This window comes from Stigmatopora nigra, chromosome 1, assembly GCF_051989575.1.
Source record: "Stigmatopora nigra isolate UIUO_SnigA chromosome 1, RoL_Snig_1.1, whole genome shotgun sequence".
NCBI lineage: Eukaryota > Metazoa > Chordata > Actinopteri > Syngnathiformes > Syngnathidae > Stigmatopora > Stigmatopora nigra.
In genome coordinates this window covers 19183416-19197589 of record NC_135508.1, presented here as the reverse complement: position 1 = coordinate 19197589, position 14174 = coordinate 19183416, and the positions used below count along the sequence as shown (strand labels likewise).

Here is a 14174-nt window from a genome sequence, read left to right as displayed (position 1 = left end):
ATTAGGCCCTACTTGTTCCAGTCAAATTATACGATAATGTGTTCAAAATGTTTCTGGGTGAATTTATCAATTGTAAAGATATTCCCAGTTACAAAAATATTGCCTTAAGTATGAAACGGTAACAAACAAAACATGCTGACTGACAACCACATTTGCAAATTTGTCGCCAACCATTACACATATTACAACAAGTTTATCAATATACTTTGAATTTGTAGGTACCTTTCAGGAAGAATGCATTTATCTATGATATTCATCACATTAGGTGATTCTGCTGATTCTTAATCTTTTACCTGGCACTCATTTGACTGACAGGTTGCCATTGACAGCATTAGGCATCCAATCCATTTTGATTGGCAGAGGCAGTATATTTCTGTTTTTAATCATTTTAATGTAATTAATTTACTGTGTGCAGCCCAGCAGGCGAGTGGTAAGCCCAACACTACTGGGCTTGAGGGTTCAATCCCAGGTCAGTCCTCACTGCATTGAGTTTGCATGTTCTCCACAGACTTGCATGGATTTTCTCAAGGCCCTCCATTTACCTCCCACACCCCAAAAACATGCAGGGTGGGGCTGGTTGAACACTAAATTCACCCTAGCTGAGATAGGCCACAGCACCACTCACAACCCTTGTGGGGATAAGCGGTTCAGAAAATGTATAAATAATGTACTGCTTTTGGCTGGCAAACAATGCCCATAGTCAGTCGTGATAGGTTTTAGCAGCTGTCAAGAAGGAATACTACATTTATTAGGGCGCTATAAAACGAAGGGAGTCTCTTTTCAACTCTTGCACTGGGAGGAAAAGGACGACAGATGGCGACCTTGCTTTTCTGAATTCGCAAGACAAAATCCAGAGGTGAGCCCTCTTGAGTCGGTCTTTGTTCTCTATGAGAACAAGAAAGGTTCACGACAGTAACACAGTGAAATGTCAACCTTGTCAAGAGACATTTATTCAAATGGTGTGATGACAAATGAAGGGAATATGAAATTAACTTCTGTCGCCAGCAATGTCATGACATTGCATTAGGATAAATGGATGATAAAAGAAGGTATGGAATGTTTTTCATTTTAAGCAATCATGGAAAGATTGGCTGGTTTTAAAAAATGACAAAAAGAGAGCAGTTCAACCCCAATGAGGGAATGTACACCTTCATTGATCTCGTTCTTCTATATCATACAGCTGTACAGAGAGACCTTCACCCTACCACCCCCCAAAAATACGGTTGACTAGATTTGTGACTGTAGGACAGGCTCTATGTTGCTCCGACTACCGCAGAAGTGACCACTTGATCTGTTCTTTTGCAGACTGAAGCACCTAAGAAAACCACAACAATGTGCTTAGAACTAACTAATGTTCTCTCCCTTTATTGCACATACTTAAACCCATTTATTTTCAATATAAACTACACTTGCTAAAATAGAAAAGTGATGATAAATGCTAGATTGAGTTGATGAACATTGACACACGCAGTTAGTGTGACCTAAATAATGATTATTATAGTCTGGTTGACTATCATTTTTCTTTGACTGTTTATGTCTCTATTTTTTTGTGCTGTCATTTCTGTTGTGTTGCCTACCTGGGTGACTGTCTGCTCTGTCAGAGGCACATCATCCCCCTAAAAGAAGGTATATTTTTTAATTAGGGCTAAAAAAACAACAACAAAAACAAAGCAGGAAGAAGGTGCTTACTCGTAAGGCCACACGGTGTACAACTTGCTGAGGGTCACTCTCAAGGATTACCCTGGAGGAGACAGTGCCACACCAACGTCAAAAGTGTCCCCGCAAAAAACACTGATGAAGTCATCGGTTAACATACCCTCCATCGACAATTTCATCCACAGCAAGGAAAAGGCCCTCCATATTGTCCAACAAGGCTCTGCGCTCAACATTCTTTCTGAAATTTCAGAAACGCCTTTTAACATTTTTCTCCTAAATATTAATATGTAACATAAAAATCTGGATTGCTTACCTCAACATTTGACTGAGAGAGTCGAAAAGGCAGTTTAGAACAGCCATAAGCATAAGCTGGTGAGGTAAAAAGATGATATTAACTTGTAATATCCACCCTTGTTGCTTTTTCTGCCATGTTTTTGATATTTATTATAGTTAAAACACTCAGTGAATCTTCTTCCAATTTATTTCATTTCTTAAATATTACTGTTTGCCTGCTTTATATGCTTTTTTTTTACTGAAATGGTCATACACACAATGAATTATTTAAAAAAATCTTGAAAATTATAAGTGGTGCCCAAACTTATTTACAACATTGTTAAAAAAAAGGGAAACAGCATTATTATTAAATATATTTTAACACTATTTGGACATGTGTAAACACCTATTAGTTTAAAAAATGCATTTGATGAACATAATGCTCCTTCTGGTTGCATTTTAAGTTACACAAATGTATCTTCACTGTATAAATTCTCAACTATGATACTAAAACATGATCTTACCTCATTTTCATATGAACTTCCAATAACATAAAAGAAGAGATCGATGTTGCTTTTGTAGACCACAGTCAGGCCTTCCAGTAACGCTATCTCACCTAGTTACAGACAAATATTCCATAACATTATCTTCAAATATTAATGACAAAATAGTGTAGCAAACTGCAGCTTCTTCAGCTAAGTGAACTGTAACTCTTACTGTCAGTTCTGTGTGTTTTGTTGAATATGTTCTTCTCAAATGCCTTCTGTTCCTTCACTGTGGGGTATGTGTCATCATAATACTGTAAATCAAAAACCGATTATTAATTAAAGGCACAAGACATAACCTGCCAGGTTTAAATACAAATAAATGCTCGCGTACTTTAGCATACAGTCTGTCTCCATCGTTGTCCAGGATCAGAATTGCTTTCACGGTGTACAAGGATGGTTCCTGTTTAAATAAAATAGCTGTACAGTCACAAAAATGAAATCATATTTAAACACCAGCTGGTTAATATACAGCTAATCTCTCACACGTCGACATATTGCCTTAATTCCGTAAAAGTGACAATAGTGGAAAAAAGAGCAAAACTTTCACAAGGAACATGTACTAGTTTGATTTGTTATTCGTCACATTATGCCAAATATGAAATATGAAACCTCGGCACTTCCACATCATCACAATTTACTAAACCCGAACCGAAGGCTAGCTAGTGAGCATACAATTTAATCCTTTTGACTACTATGAAGGCTAACAAACTCATCCAATCTAGAACCGCGGTATTGTTTATATTGATAGGCGTCTTGGTACGAAAACAAAATCTACTTGAGCAGAGCCATAATGTCAAATAGAAATAGGAAGCTACATTACCAATATGGGAGTATCCATCTTGTTTCTTGTGACTAAAACCGTATAGTGGACGCGTTGGAACCCACGTGACACGTACAGCGAATAAGGCTATCTTCTATTGGCTGATTGACTGAAACAGGAAATCAGGCTTCCCAAGGCACCACGTAACAAATGCATAGGCTTAAAAAATTTTTTTTTTTTTTATTTTAAGTTGAAGGATTTTGAAATTTTAATAAAAGAAATATCGTATATAAAGTAAATATATACAAAAATATAATAAAGAACATTTTTTAAAGTAAATGTTTAAGTTGACAAATCCTGCCGTCTATAATTATGATGGCCAACCACTGTGCATTATCCACTTTAGTTTAATTGGTATGGAAGTTATTATTATTGACTATTTATACTATATATACGTACTTGTTAAGCTAAGTGGAACTGTGGAAGGCTCTTCCACCGAATGGCAGAAGGTACACTTGACCATTCTACAGAATATGAGTTTTGTTCAAATAAGCAGACCAAAAGAGGGTGGCGAGACAAGTGAAAATCTCAAGATTGTGTGAATAAATAATGTAACATTGCATGGCCTTCAGCAGGCAAGTGGTTAGCGTGTGGGCCTCAGAATTCTCGAGTTGTGGGTTTGTTCCCAGTTTGGTCCTCACTATGTGGAGTTTGCATGTTCTCGCCTGGCTCGCGTGGGTTTTCTCCGGGTACTCCGGTTTCCTCCCACATACCAAGAGTTATCTGGGATAGGCTTCACCACCCCCGCGTCTATAGTGAGGATGAAGCGGTTCATATAATGAATGATTGCAAGGCATGTGAAAATTCAGTGAAATTTGAATAAAGGTTTAAATATTGTGAACACAAGGGGAAATCATTGACATATTTTTAATTTCCAAAGACGACAGAAGCATGTTTTGTAAAGTTCGCATATGGATCATTTTAGTCTGAATATACTCATCTTTTTTTCTGTATCCTCCTACATTCAACCAACTCCAATTATCCTACCTCCTACTTCTGGGAAGCATTTGGGAAAACCAAGCCAATGGGATTTTCCCTCTATCTCGGTCTATAAATGACATCACACTTTGTCCTGACTGTAAGATTTTGTAATGTTGGATTTTTAAATAAAGCATGGAGCTATATCGTGGTAAAGGCAGTGGCATTGTTTTATTGTTGAGAATGCAAGTATTTCAATTCAAAACAACATTGTGGGCAACCATCATTGTTCGCAATGTTTATGTAAAGTTTAACCAAGGATTTAACATTTGCCTCTATATTGATAAAACGCAAAACAATCCAATGATATCGCTGAATAGGTTTTCTCCCTCAGTGTCAGGGGGGAAAAATATAAAAATCTATAAATGCATTACTTGTGCTTGTTTTGTAAGAACATTTTAGTTCTAGACTGAAGTTAGCCTCTTTCTCTTTACTGTACACAAGCACAGACCCAACAGTTTTTTAGTTCCCTTCCGTCGAATCAAGTCTTAATTTTATCAGCATTAAGCAGAGCATCCGGTAACCAACATCCTCCTTTCTCTGCCTTGAATTTTCATCACTGCATACAAGAATTCCACATTTAGTCATACAAAATGAAGCCTATCATTGTGAACACAAACTACAATTCTTATAAAGATGGCATGTTGTTCAAAGTTAAAATCAAATTGGAATAAAATGGTTCTCATCTAAAAGGACTGACTAAGAGCGCTGACAAGTTCCCATTTCAAATGTTTTTTTCTGCTAAAATAGTACAGGAAAAAGAAGTGAATGACAATTTGAAATGTAAATGAAGAAAATGTGTAATTAAGCTTCTCTATGTGTGTGTGTGTGGCAGGGCTCATGGCAGGTATGACTTAATGTTCTATTTAACCTTCTGCACAACATACCAATTTACCTGGAATTGGGGTTTTTAGATAAAAAGACCCAAATAAGGGAAACCCAAAATAAACTACTAGAGAGAAAGTAGAATGAAGAGGGTTTTTGATCCAAACCTGAAAGTACAAATTCCAATTAAGAATACGATATTTTATTTTGGGTCCAACCTATGTAAACTGTATTACAAGTTCATATAAAAATGAATCAACCTATCATCTAAAAATCATTACGAAATCCAGAAGTTGATGCAAACTATTATCTTCATCGAAACACCTTGAAATATGTGGTAGGTTTATTGTGACATTTCGTAAACTACACATGAAGTTCCTCAATTGCTGCAATTGGAGTTCTGATGTGTGAAAACCATGCAGTAACCATGCAGAACTTTAAAACAAAGCGTACTATTAAGATAATCCTGCCAGTAAATTGATAATTAAACACACAGACAACAATTCCTACTGCCAAAATGCATGTGTTCATTTGTCTTGAACAAGTGTCATAAAACCGTTGTGCCAAAAAAACAGGAAATCAGATATCGAAATAAATAAATAAATAAATAATCGAAGCAAACAAACAAAATGGAGGAGTGTGGGTGTTGACCTGGGAACTGTGTCCATATCCAAAAGTTCTGCGGTCACAGTAATAGCATGCTTGTGTTGGCCACTTGTGGTGTTAGTGGTAGTGGTTGAGTCAGGGGCTCAGTGCTAGGAAAGCTGGGAAGTCCTTTCTGGAAGTGCTTGGGAAGTCCCTTCTTTGATTCCTGGTAGATGTTCACCTTTCCTGACTGCGTCAGCAAAAATATATATATATTTACAGTATTATTAAGGAGTAATGTGGTAAACTAGTGGGGTCAGACAGGAATTTATAATAATCATAAAAACCCATCCATTAAATTCTTGTGTAATTATTTCTTGATTTTTTATCATATCATTAACCTTTTTTATTGGCCACACATTCAGAAATGTAAGGCATCTAGGTTCACTTAATCTGCTTCTTGCCCTTATTTCATTCTGATATCAATTTAAAGGGGACTTGGATCCTGGTGTATTATGCCGTGCTATAAGTTAAAAGACTGGATAATAACACACTACTATTCAAACACCAGATTCTAGTGCAGGGGTAGGGAAGCCATGGCTCATGAGCCATATATGGCTGTTTTGATGGGTGCATATGCTTGTCTGCTAAGCTGTAAGATAAATGTGGAAACCAATGGTGACAGAGCTGAGTCTTGAACACAGCAATATGTTGGCACACTACTGTAGCGGCGCTTTAATTCTTTTTTTCCATTACTTTTTTGTGCATGCATTATCTCATGATGCTCATTGATTAGCAACATTGTGACAATGTTGTTCAATTAATTTTCAGAGCTTTTGTACTTAGGTTTATTAACATAACATTTAAAATATGTGTATTTGTCTATGGCTCGCTCTTTCAAAAAGGTTCCTGACGCCTGTTCTATTGAGAGAGAAAAATACGACCAAGATAAATCACAATAGCACTTTCAGTTGTAGAATCCATATGGACAAATTTGTATTTTATTCTTGCTGAAAGATTTTAATGGTTGCTTATGTAAACAATCTTACCATTCTCCACTCTCTCTCTCTCGTGATGCTTGCTTTGCCAGGTAGAGGAACAATGCGTTCTTTCTTACCTGTCAAAGGGTGTACATTCCATTTGTACTCAACTAAGTCTTAAAGAATTCTTCTTCTGACTCCAGGTGGTCCACTAGAGACATCGTCGGGGAGATTTAAAAAGAATACAGTTGTTCAGTTACACTTTGTTGTTGTTGTTTTGTTGTCCTTCCCAGTAAGATGATAATTGTTCACATATTTTAAGGGAAGCTCACTTCAATGCTGAATCATTGACATGGTTCATGCCAGACTATTGGTTTGTGGTTGGTCATGTGGTGTGGGCAAAGGGGAAATTTGGAGGTTGGGGTTCAAGCGTGCTATTAAGGATGCAAGACCCGCTTTAGAGGAACATTGCTTTTGACTGCTGAGAGGACCGTCCCATTCATGCTGATTGCTCACTCAGTGGCTGAGCACAGACAGACGGACAGTTCGGATAGGAAACACCACCTCAAGCAGTTGACATAATTTTGTGCGAGTCAAAGAGTCCAGAGCTGGATGGCGCTTCTCATCTGAAATGGTTTTCACGTGAAAAGAGAATGTTGCTCAGGTATGTTAATTCATATATTTAATGGGCCTATATTGCATGATTTTTGAAAAAGGAAAATCATTTATAAAGAATGGTAATGATACTTCCGTCATATCGCACAGGGCAATATGACCTGAATTGTTGTATTCAAAGTTTATTTTCAAGTTTATTGATGGTAACCGATAAACACAATTACACCGACAGTGTAGTAATTTCTGTAAAAACCAAAAGGAAAAATAACTTTAACCTTCATTGATATATTTGTATTCCCCACTGATGTGGCCCATTGATACTATATTCATATTTTGTCTAAATATTGATGTTTTTTTTTGGTCAATACACTATGGAAAACAATAATACATTTGAATTCAGAATCGGATTTATTAGCAACTGATACATCCATCACTGAAATTAACCAATTACTTGAATTAAAATCAAATAGAACTGAACTAAAACTTTGCAATTTTGGCCACCTATTGCACTACTATTAATCATATCTATTGTTCCTATCAAATGAGGATTTATTCAATAAGCCTATGCGTATCAGTAGTTGCAAAAGAGCCAACCTTTTTTTCATGTCCAACATTCACAAGAGTTTTTAAAGCGCCAGTCTGACAAGAAATATATACATTTTCCCATCAGGCCTTATACCAGTCCTGCAGAATATTCTGTTTCCCTGCAGATTGTGTTATCACTGGTTGGCACAGTTGATGGGAGGAGCCAACTGTTCAGGAACCTTCAAACGTTTAAAAAAAAAAGACAAAAAACAAAACATAAAACAGCCAGAAATTAAAGAATAACATTTGTGAATGAAAGCCCATTCTGGCTGTGAAGACATGTTTTTGTCATTTTTATCGCGCCCACCGTTTTAGGGTGCCCCGCGCCTAGTGCCCGTAGTTAGATGGGATAGACTCCATCACCCCGCACAGCACTTGTGAGGATAAGCAGTTTAGAAAATGAATGAATACAATAGTTTGGATAGTTAAAAGTATAATATAAATGTACAGTTAATGATACATGAACTCCTTAAGGTTGAACTACTGCAACAAGAGGGTGTGTTAAATGTGTTCAACAGCGAACTACGTGGTTCCATCAAGGAGAACTTGTGAGGTAGGTTTGTTGAAGACTTTTAGAATCAGAGCACAGAGAGTGCTGTTTTATTACAATGGTTTTATTTTGCTGTTTCAAGGTATTAGACTACACCTCAAGCAGATTGACTGCTAATTTTCTTGGGAGTCGAGCTCATGGAGCCCAGCACTCCGATATGGATGCAACTTGGCAGGAACTCATGGCCATAACAGAGCTACAGGTAGGCCGCGCTCAATCAAATTTGCACCTTTTGTCAAATTGAGGTTGTTGAATGAAATTTTTGCATACTATTTTTCAAGATACAGTACCTTTGTAGGAAAACAGGCCATTTTCTGTAGATTTTAGAAAATGACCTTTATCATATTAGTGATGTTGTTGCTCTTTTCTTTACACAGTTTATATGTCCATTTTCAACACTGCTTATGAATATCAGGGTCCTTTATTTTAATTCAAATCAGCGTTCTGTATTTATAGATCTACTAGTTAGCCATATTAGGCATGTGTCAAAGAGTGATTTATATGAGTACATCAAGTATGTGATCCAAACATTATTGAAAAGTTCAAGATCAAGTGAATTGAAGTAAAGGTTGCTGTGCATTAAGCTCGAGTTATATTGCTCTATATCTCTTGCAGGGCTTAGAGCCTCCTGGCGAGAGCTCTTACGAAGGAACACATTACCAAAGCATTGAACCGATTGCTTCTTTGAACGCATACGGAGCCAATCAATGCCAAGCCGAACCAGCTGTTTTTGATGTGGCCACTGCAGAAGCATATGATGGAGGTTACACCGATGAGGCTGCAGTCCATCGGCATCCTGGAACCAACACACATGCACTCAATGAGCAGCCTGGAGTACAACTCACCCAGAGAATGCTGACTACCTCTTCTCAGGCCCACCACTCCCACCTGTCTCTCATAGAACACATGAGCTCGTCCTCAGGTACCAGAAGACCCAGTGGGATGTGGACTGCACCCAGCCAAAGCTCATTTGCCCGTTCCGCAGATGATCTGGAGTCAGATTCTGGTCTCTCTCTGGGTTCCAGTCCACCCTTGACCTCACCAGAAACTTCTGCTATTGCGGCATCATCTGTTTACAGGAGTGTGGAAATGGAAAGCATGGGCGAACACTGTACAAGAGGGCAAAATTACCCCCCAGAGTACCAGAGTCAGTGTGACTTTTATCTTCAAACAGGTCCGCAGAATCCACACCCCACAACCCAGCACCACATGAGCAATTTACAATACAACCCATTGAATCTTCAGGCAGAGAAACAGACTCAAGGTGAAGTTTACACCTCGGAGTTACCCAGCAGAGGGAGTTGGCAACACGTCATGCATGCTAAACGTCAGGGGAGCATCCAGACATTAGGAAGTAGGGATGAGAGACGCGCCATTGCGTTGAAGATTCCTTTCCCCATGGAAAAGATCATTAATCTGCCAGTGGACGACTTCAATGAGCTTCTGACGCAATACACTCTGACGGACGCTCAAATGGCACTGATTAAAGACATCCGGCGACGGGGCAAAAACAAAGTGGCAGCTCAAAATTGCCGCAAGCGCAAACTGGACACCATCATTCATCTTGAAAGAGAGCTGGGTCAACTTCAAGTTCAGAGAGACAACTTGGTTCAGGAGAGATTAGAATTCCAGCACAGCTTGTCATACATTAAGTGCCACCTTAGTGAACTCTACACAGAGGTATTCTCACACCTGAGAGATGAAACTGGACAACCATATTCAATAGATGAGTACTGTCTACAACAGATGGGAGATGGGGAAACTTATTTAGTCCCTCACACAATGATGGGCACGCTAGAATGCTGAGATTATCTTCTGAGGGAAATATTCATGTTGTACTCTCAAATAGTTAGCATTTCCATTAGGGACATGTATTGTACCTTTCATGTACAGCAAGTAAAAACAACATCAGATTAAGAAAATAAAATTTTATTTTTCAAAGAACAATAAATATTTCTCCTTTAAAACACCTCTCCAGAATCCTGCAGGGAGGGGAAAAGCTGTGTGTTAACTTTTGTTCACAGGGATTTGAAAATGTAACATTATATACTTTTACATAAAAACTGTGCAGTACCTCTTTATATCCACTGCCAATCATACGACACTGGTCCCTTGATTGCGCAACACCTGCAGGTCACCTGAAATAAGAAAGCAATTCAATGACCAAACTCCTCAGTATTGCATTTCAATTTCCAGCATGCAAATGTATTGTGGGACAAGATAGACCCATTTACCAATTCAGAAGTGGGACGAGAACAGTTTAATCATTATTCTGCGACAGGCATCTGACTACCATGACTACATGTCAAAGCAAGGTGTGCTAGCATCAGTAGTTGAGAGGTCTGGTCTTACCTACAGGCTGCATTTAAGCCTTTGTAGCTGCTGCCTGCTAGACTCGGGTTCTGTTCTCACTCTCCCCTGCTTCAATGATCCTGGCGATGCTTGCTACTTCTCTCCCTCAGCTGGCTTCCATGGCTAGCCTCAAAGACTGCATGTAAGCTAGCATCCTCCAGATGATCTGCGCAGCACTCACTTCATCCAACCCTGTCATCCCTGAACCAGCCGAGGCCTACTGCACCGATGCTCTCATTCCTTCCTGCTCACAGCAAAGATTGGTCTTGCTCTCAGCTGTATGCAGCAATTCTTACCCTCTTCCCAGAACAACTAAAGGAGGCTAACATGAGTTCTTAAAAAGACTGAAAGTTTGTTTATTTCAGCTCAACTTGGATGCAGTTACAAATAAAACCAGAGAATAAAAGGACAAAGTTATCTACATAAAACCCTCATTGGAATGCTTGCTTTCCAGAAACAGACTTGGGGAAAAGAATTTGGGTAAAAAAAATAAATCAAAAACACAAAAATCGCTTCAGTTTAACACCCCCTTGTTTTTTTAAGTCTATCATACGACTCCCATGGCAGCTGTAATCTGTCACATGGCTGAGCAGATTTAGGAGGTAAACCTGCTGCTGCCCTGTCATTTCCTCTCCTCTTGTTGTTACTTCCTCTCCTAAGTACTGAGCCCTGTTGAACAATACGGAACAACATTGTTAACTGTGCACTGACTCCATACGACCTGAGATCCAGTGGATTTTTTTTAAAAATTGCGTATGAGAGCACCGAACAACTCATCCCACTTGACGACAAAAACTGGCAGCCATGCTATGAAATACTCACGTCATGTCACTTTAAAATCGTCCTTGACGTCCATAGCCACTGTTCGAGCTTCCTCCATAGCCTCCTTGAAACCCAAAATAAACAGATATTTAGTTTCTCTTTGCACATTAGTTTGTGTCGAGTGATTTACCATAGCTCCTGCCACCGCCGCCACCACCACCACCGCCACCAAAACTGCTCTTCATCGGGCCAAAGTTGGAGGACTGGGAGTCATAGTGACCCATGCCGTAGCTTCCACTGCTACCTCCTCCTCCTCCACAACTCCCTATGACAATGTTATCTTTATTCAATTAGGAAATGTGTTGGAGTCTGACAATTAAATTAAAAAATAGGAACAATATTTACCGTAACCATTGCTGTCATAGCCATTTCCACCATAGCTTCCACCACCTCCATGGCTGTAGCCCTGGCTATAACCACGGCTCCCGCTACTGCTATATCCGCCAGGGCTTCCATAGTCTACAAACAAAATCACATTTATTGTACAGCAAGCAGTCAAAGGAGCTTTGGGGTTAAGAGTTATTAAAAAGTGGGGGAAGACTTACCATCACCCCCATTGCCATTATAATGGTTGTCTTGATATCGACTCCGACTACCTGCAAGTAAATGAGAAAATCAAAAACAGATACAACAGAGTCACCAACTCACCACCTACCAGTCATTGATTGCAGTAGACATTAAAAAGGAGCAATGTGCATATTTTGTACTTCAATTAAATTGCTATAATTTCCCAGGAGACACAGCAAAACCAAAATTTGGGATTGAAAAATCTGTTTTGACATCTATCGCTTTACACGGTGGCCAATTAGTTATTAATGTAGATATTGCTTACCCTGGTTATAGCCTCGGTCATAGTCATATGGTCTGCCGCCACCACCACCGCCTCCTCCACCACCACCACCTCCGCCGCCTCCACTGCGTCCACTTGAAAACCCTGTTGAATTATTACCCAATCACATTAACCATAAAATATCATAGATTGATGTTGTAAAAGCACGAGTACCTCCTCTCATTCCCGACGATTGCATATCCTGTCGTGGGAGGGCCTTCCTTACTTCGCAGTTGTGGGAGTTAACGTTGTGGTATTTCTGGACTGCAAAAAGTAACAGGGGCGTATCGTGAATTAAGGTGCGGTTGTTTTAACCATCATCCAAAGCTTGCATAAATTGTACTTACTGACTATTCTGTCAACTGCGTCATGATCGTCAAAAGATACAAAAGCAAAGCCTCTCTTCCTCCCAGTATTGCGGTCATTCATAATTTCAATGGCCTCAATTTTGCCAAATTGCTCAAAGTAGTCGCGCAGGTGTGATTCTTCGGTGTCTTCTTTAATGCCGCCCACAAATATTTTCTTCACGGTTACATGAGCGCCAGGCCGGTTGGAATCCTGCAAGAGAGAGCCAATGATTAAACTAAATTGTCTTCGCTGTATATTCAAGTAGCAGATGTTTTTCTTAGGGTGTCTCATACCTCTCTGGAGACGGCACGCTTGGGTTCAACCACTCTTCCGTCCACTTTGTGCGGACGGGCAGCCATAGCCACATCTACCTCCTGTACCGATGAGTAGGTGACAAACCCAAAACCCCTGGATCTCCTGTTATTTGTGTCTCTCATGACCTGTGAAGGAAACGGATATGGAAGTCAGTGCTGTGAATCAATGCACCGGCACATTGATAATATAATAGGAATAATAATTCACTTACCACACAGTCGGTGAGGCTTCCCCATTGTTCGAAATGGGCCCGCAAGCTATCATCTGTGGTTTCAAAGCTCAATCCCCCGATAAACAGTTTGCGAAGCTGCTCGGGTTCACGCGGAATCTAAACAATGGGACACAGTGACGTAAGTTAACAACCGGCATCATGTTCTGCTCAATGGGTATCGTGATAGTAGCGTTTGCCGTTTAATATGTTTATCTTCTCAATTCGATTGGAAAACACGGAATCTCGGCATAAACAGACAGCGTTTAGATACGGCCGTGGTTGGGGGAGGGCATCATCGCCGCCATTACGCCACACCAAGGCTTGTTTGTTTCGATGCTATGCTAACCCTGCTGACGACCACGTCCGCTTAAAATGTGTAACACATTACACAGGAAAAACTGTGGAGTTTACAAAATGTGGACAGCCCCGAATAACAGGTCATCAGAATCGTCACAGTACTGAAATATTTAGGCCGAAAGAACAAAAGAACACGAGGCTCGGGATATTGTAAAATGGCGGCGCTGCGGTTCGTGTCACCTATTTAGGAGAAAATATGCAACAAATAAAAACAAGTCGCGTTGCCAAGTGGATCTTCTGAAGCAGTGTCACAAATATAACTAGTTACTCACGTCTTTAGACATCTTGCAGGATTTCTTTAAACGACACACTTGGATATAAATGAGGAAGGTGAACTGCGTCAGGCAAGCTTAGACTGCTTCTCTACAGGAGAATAAATTGCAGCAGAGCTATCGCTTCACTTAGCTATTGGTCGGCGGTTCCCGCTGCGGCGCTGCGTCATACAAACAACAGCATTCATTGATCCAAATTCTGTCAATCATTAATACCGTCCAATCGTAAAGGAGATGGGCGTGGCCGTCGAGC

At 39.7% G+C, this 14174-nt stretch overlaps 3 protein-coding genes across 5 annotated transcripts; 1 reads left to right on the top strand and 2 right to left on the bottom strand.

The window, feature by feature from the left end:
• Window positions 1–928: 928 nt before the first annotated feature.
• copz1 (COPI coat complex subunit zeta 1) lies at window positions 929–3430 on the bottom strand. The gene is made up of 9 exons (XM_077735861.1): window positions 3298–3430; window positions 2809–2877; window positions 2647–2728; window positions 2454–2545; window positions 1970–2025; window positions 1817–1894; window positions 1690–1741; window positions 1578–1616; window positions 929–1315 (listed from the first exon to the last, which is right to left on the bottom strand). Exons 1-9 carry the CDS (start codon window positions 3313–3315, stop codon window positions 1268–1270), a joined length of 534 nt encoding a protein of 177 aa, XP_077591987.1. The 5' UTR covers window positions 3316–3430; the 3' UTR covers window positions 929–1267.
• A 3664-nt stretch (window positions 3431–7094) lies between these two features.
• Window positions 7095–11567, top strand: nfe2 (nuclear factor, erythroid 2). Its single transcript, XM_077735434.1, has 4 exons — window positions 7095–7329; window positions 8340–8418; window positions 8498–8617; window positions 9031–11567. Exons 2-4 carry the CDS (start codon window positions 8371–8373, stop codon window positions 10219–10221), a joined length of 1359 nt encoding a protein of 452 aa, XP_077591560.1. The 5' UTR covers window positions 7095–7329; window positions 8340–8370; the 3' UTR covers window positions 10222–11567.
• On the bottom strand, window positions 10329–14091 carry LOC144209264 (heterogeneous nuclear ribonucleoprotein A1-like). 3 transcript variants are annotated; one of them, XR_013329087.1, is made up of 12 exons: window positions 13922–14091; window positions 13293–13409; window positions 13060–13206; window positions 12766–12976; window positions 12593–12682; window positions 12422–12523; window positions 12135–12185; window positions 11935–12048; window positions 11720–11869; window positions 11590–11653; window positions 10490–10553; window positions 10329–10397 (listed from the first exon to the last, which is right to left on the bottom strand). XR_013329087.1 is itself a non-coding variant. In XM_077735512.1 (11 exons), the coding sequence occupies exons 1-10, from the start codon at window positions 13931–13933 to the stop codon at window positions 11601–11603; spliced, it is 1047 nt and encodes a 348-aa protein (XP_077591638.1). In that variant the 5' UTR covers window positions 13934–14091; the 3' UTR covers window positions 11100–11436; window positions 11590–11600. The 3 variants fall into 3 exon arrangements, 2 of the variants coding, with proteins under 2 accessions (XP_077591638.1, XP_077591750.1); XM_077735512.1 differs by lacking the exons at window positions 10329–10397; window positions 10490–10553 and adding an exon at window positions 11100–11436; XM_077735624.1 differs by lacking the exons at window positions 10329–10397; window positions 10490–10553 and adding an exon at window positions 11100–11436 and having other exon boundaries at window positions 11720–11854.
• Between the last annotated feature and the right edge of the window lie 83 nt (window positions 14092–14174).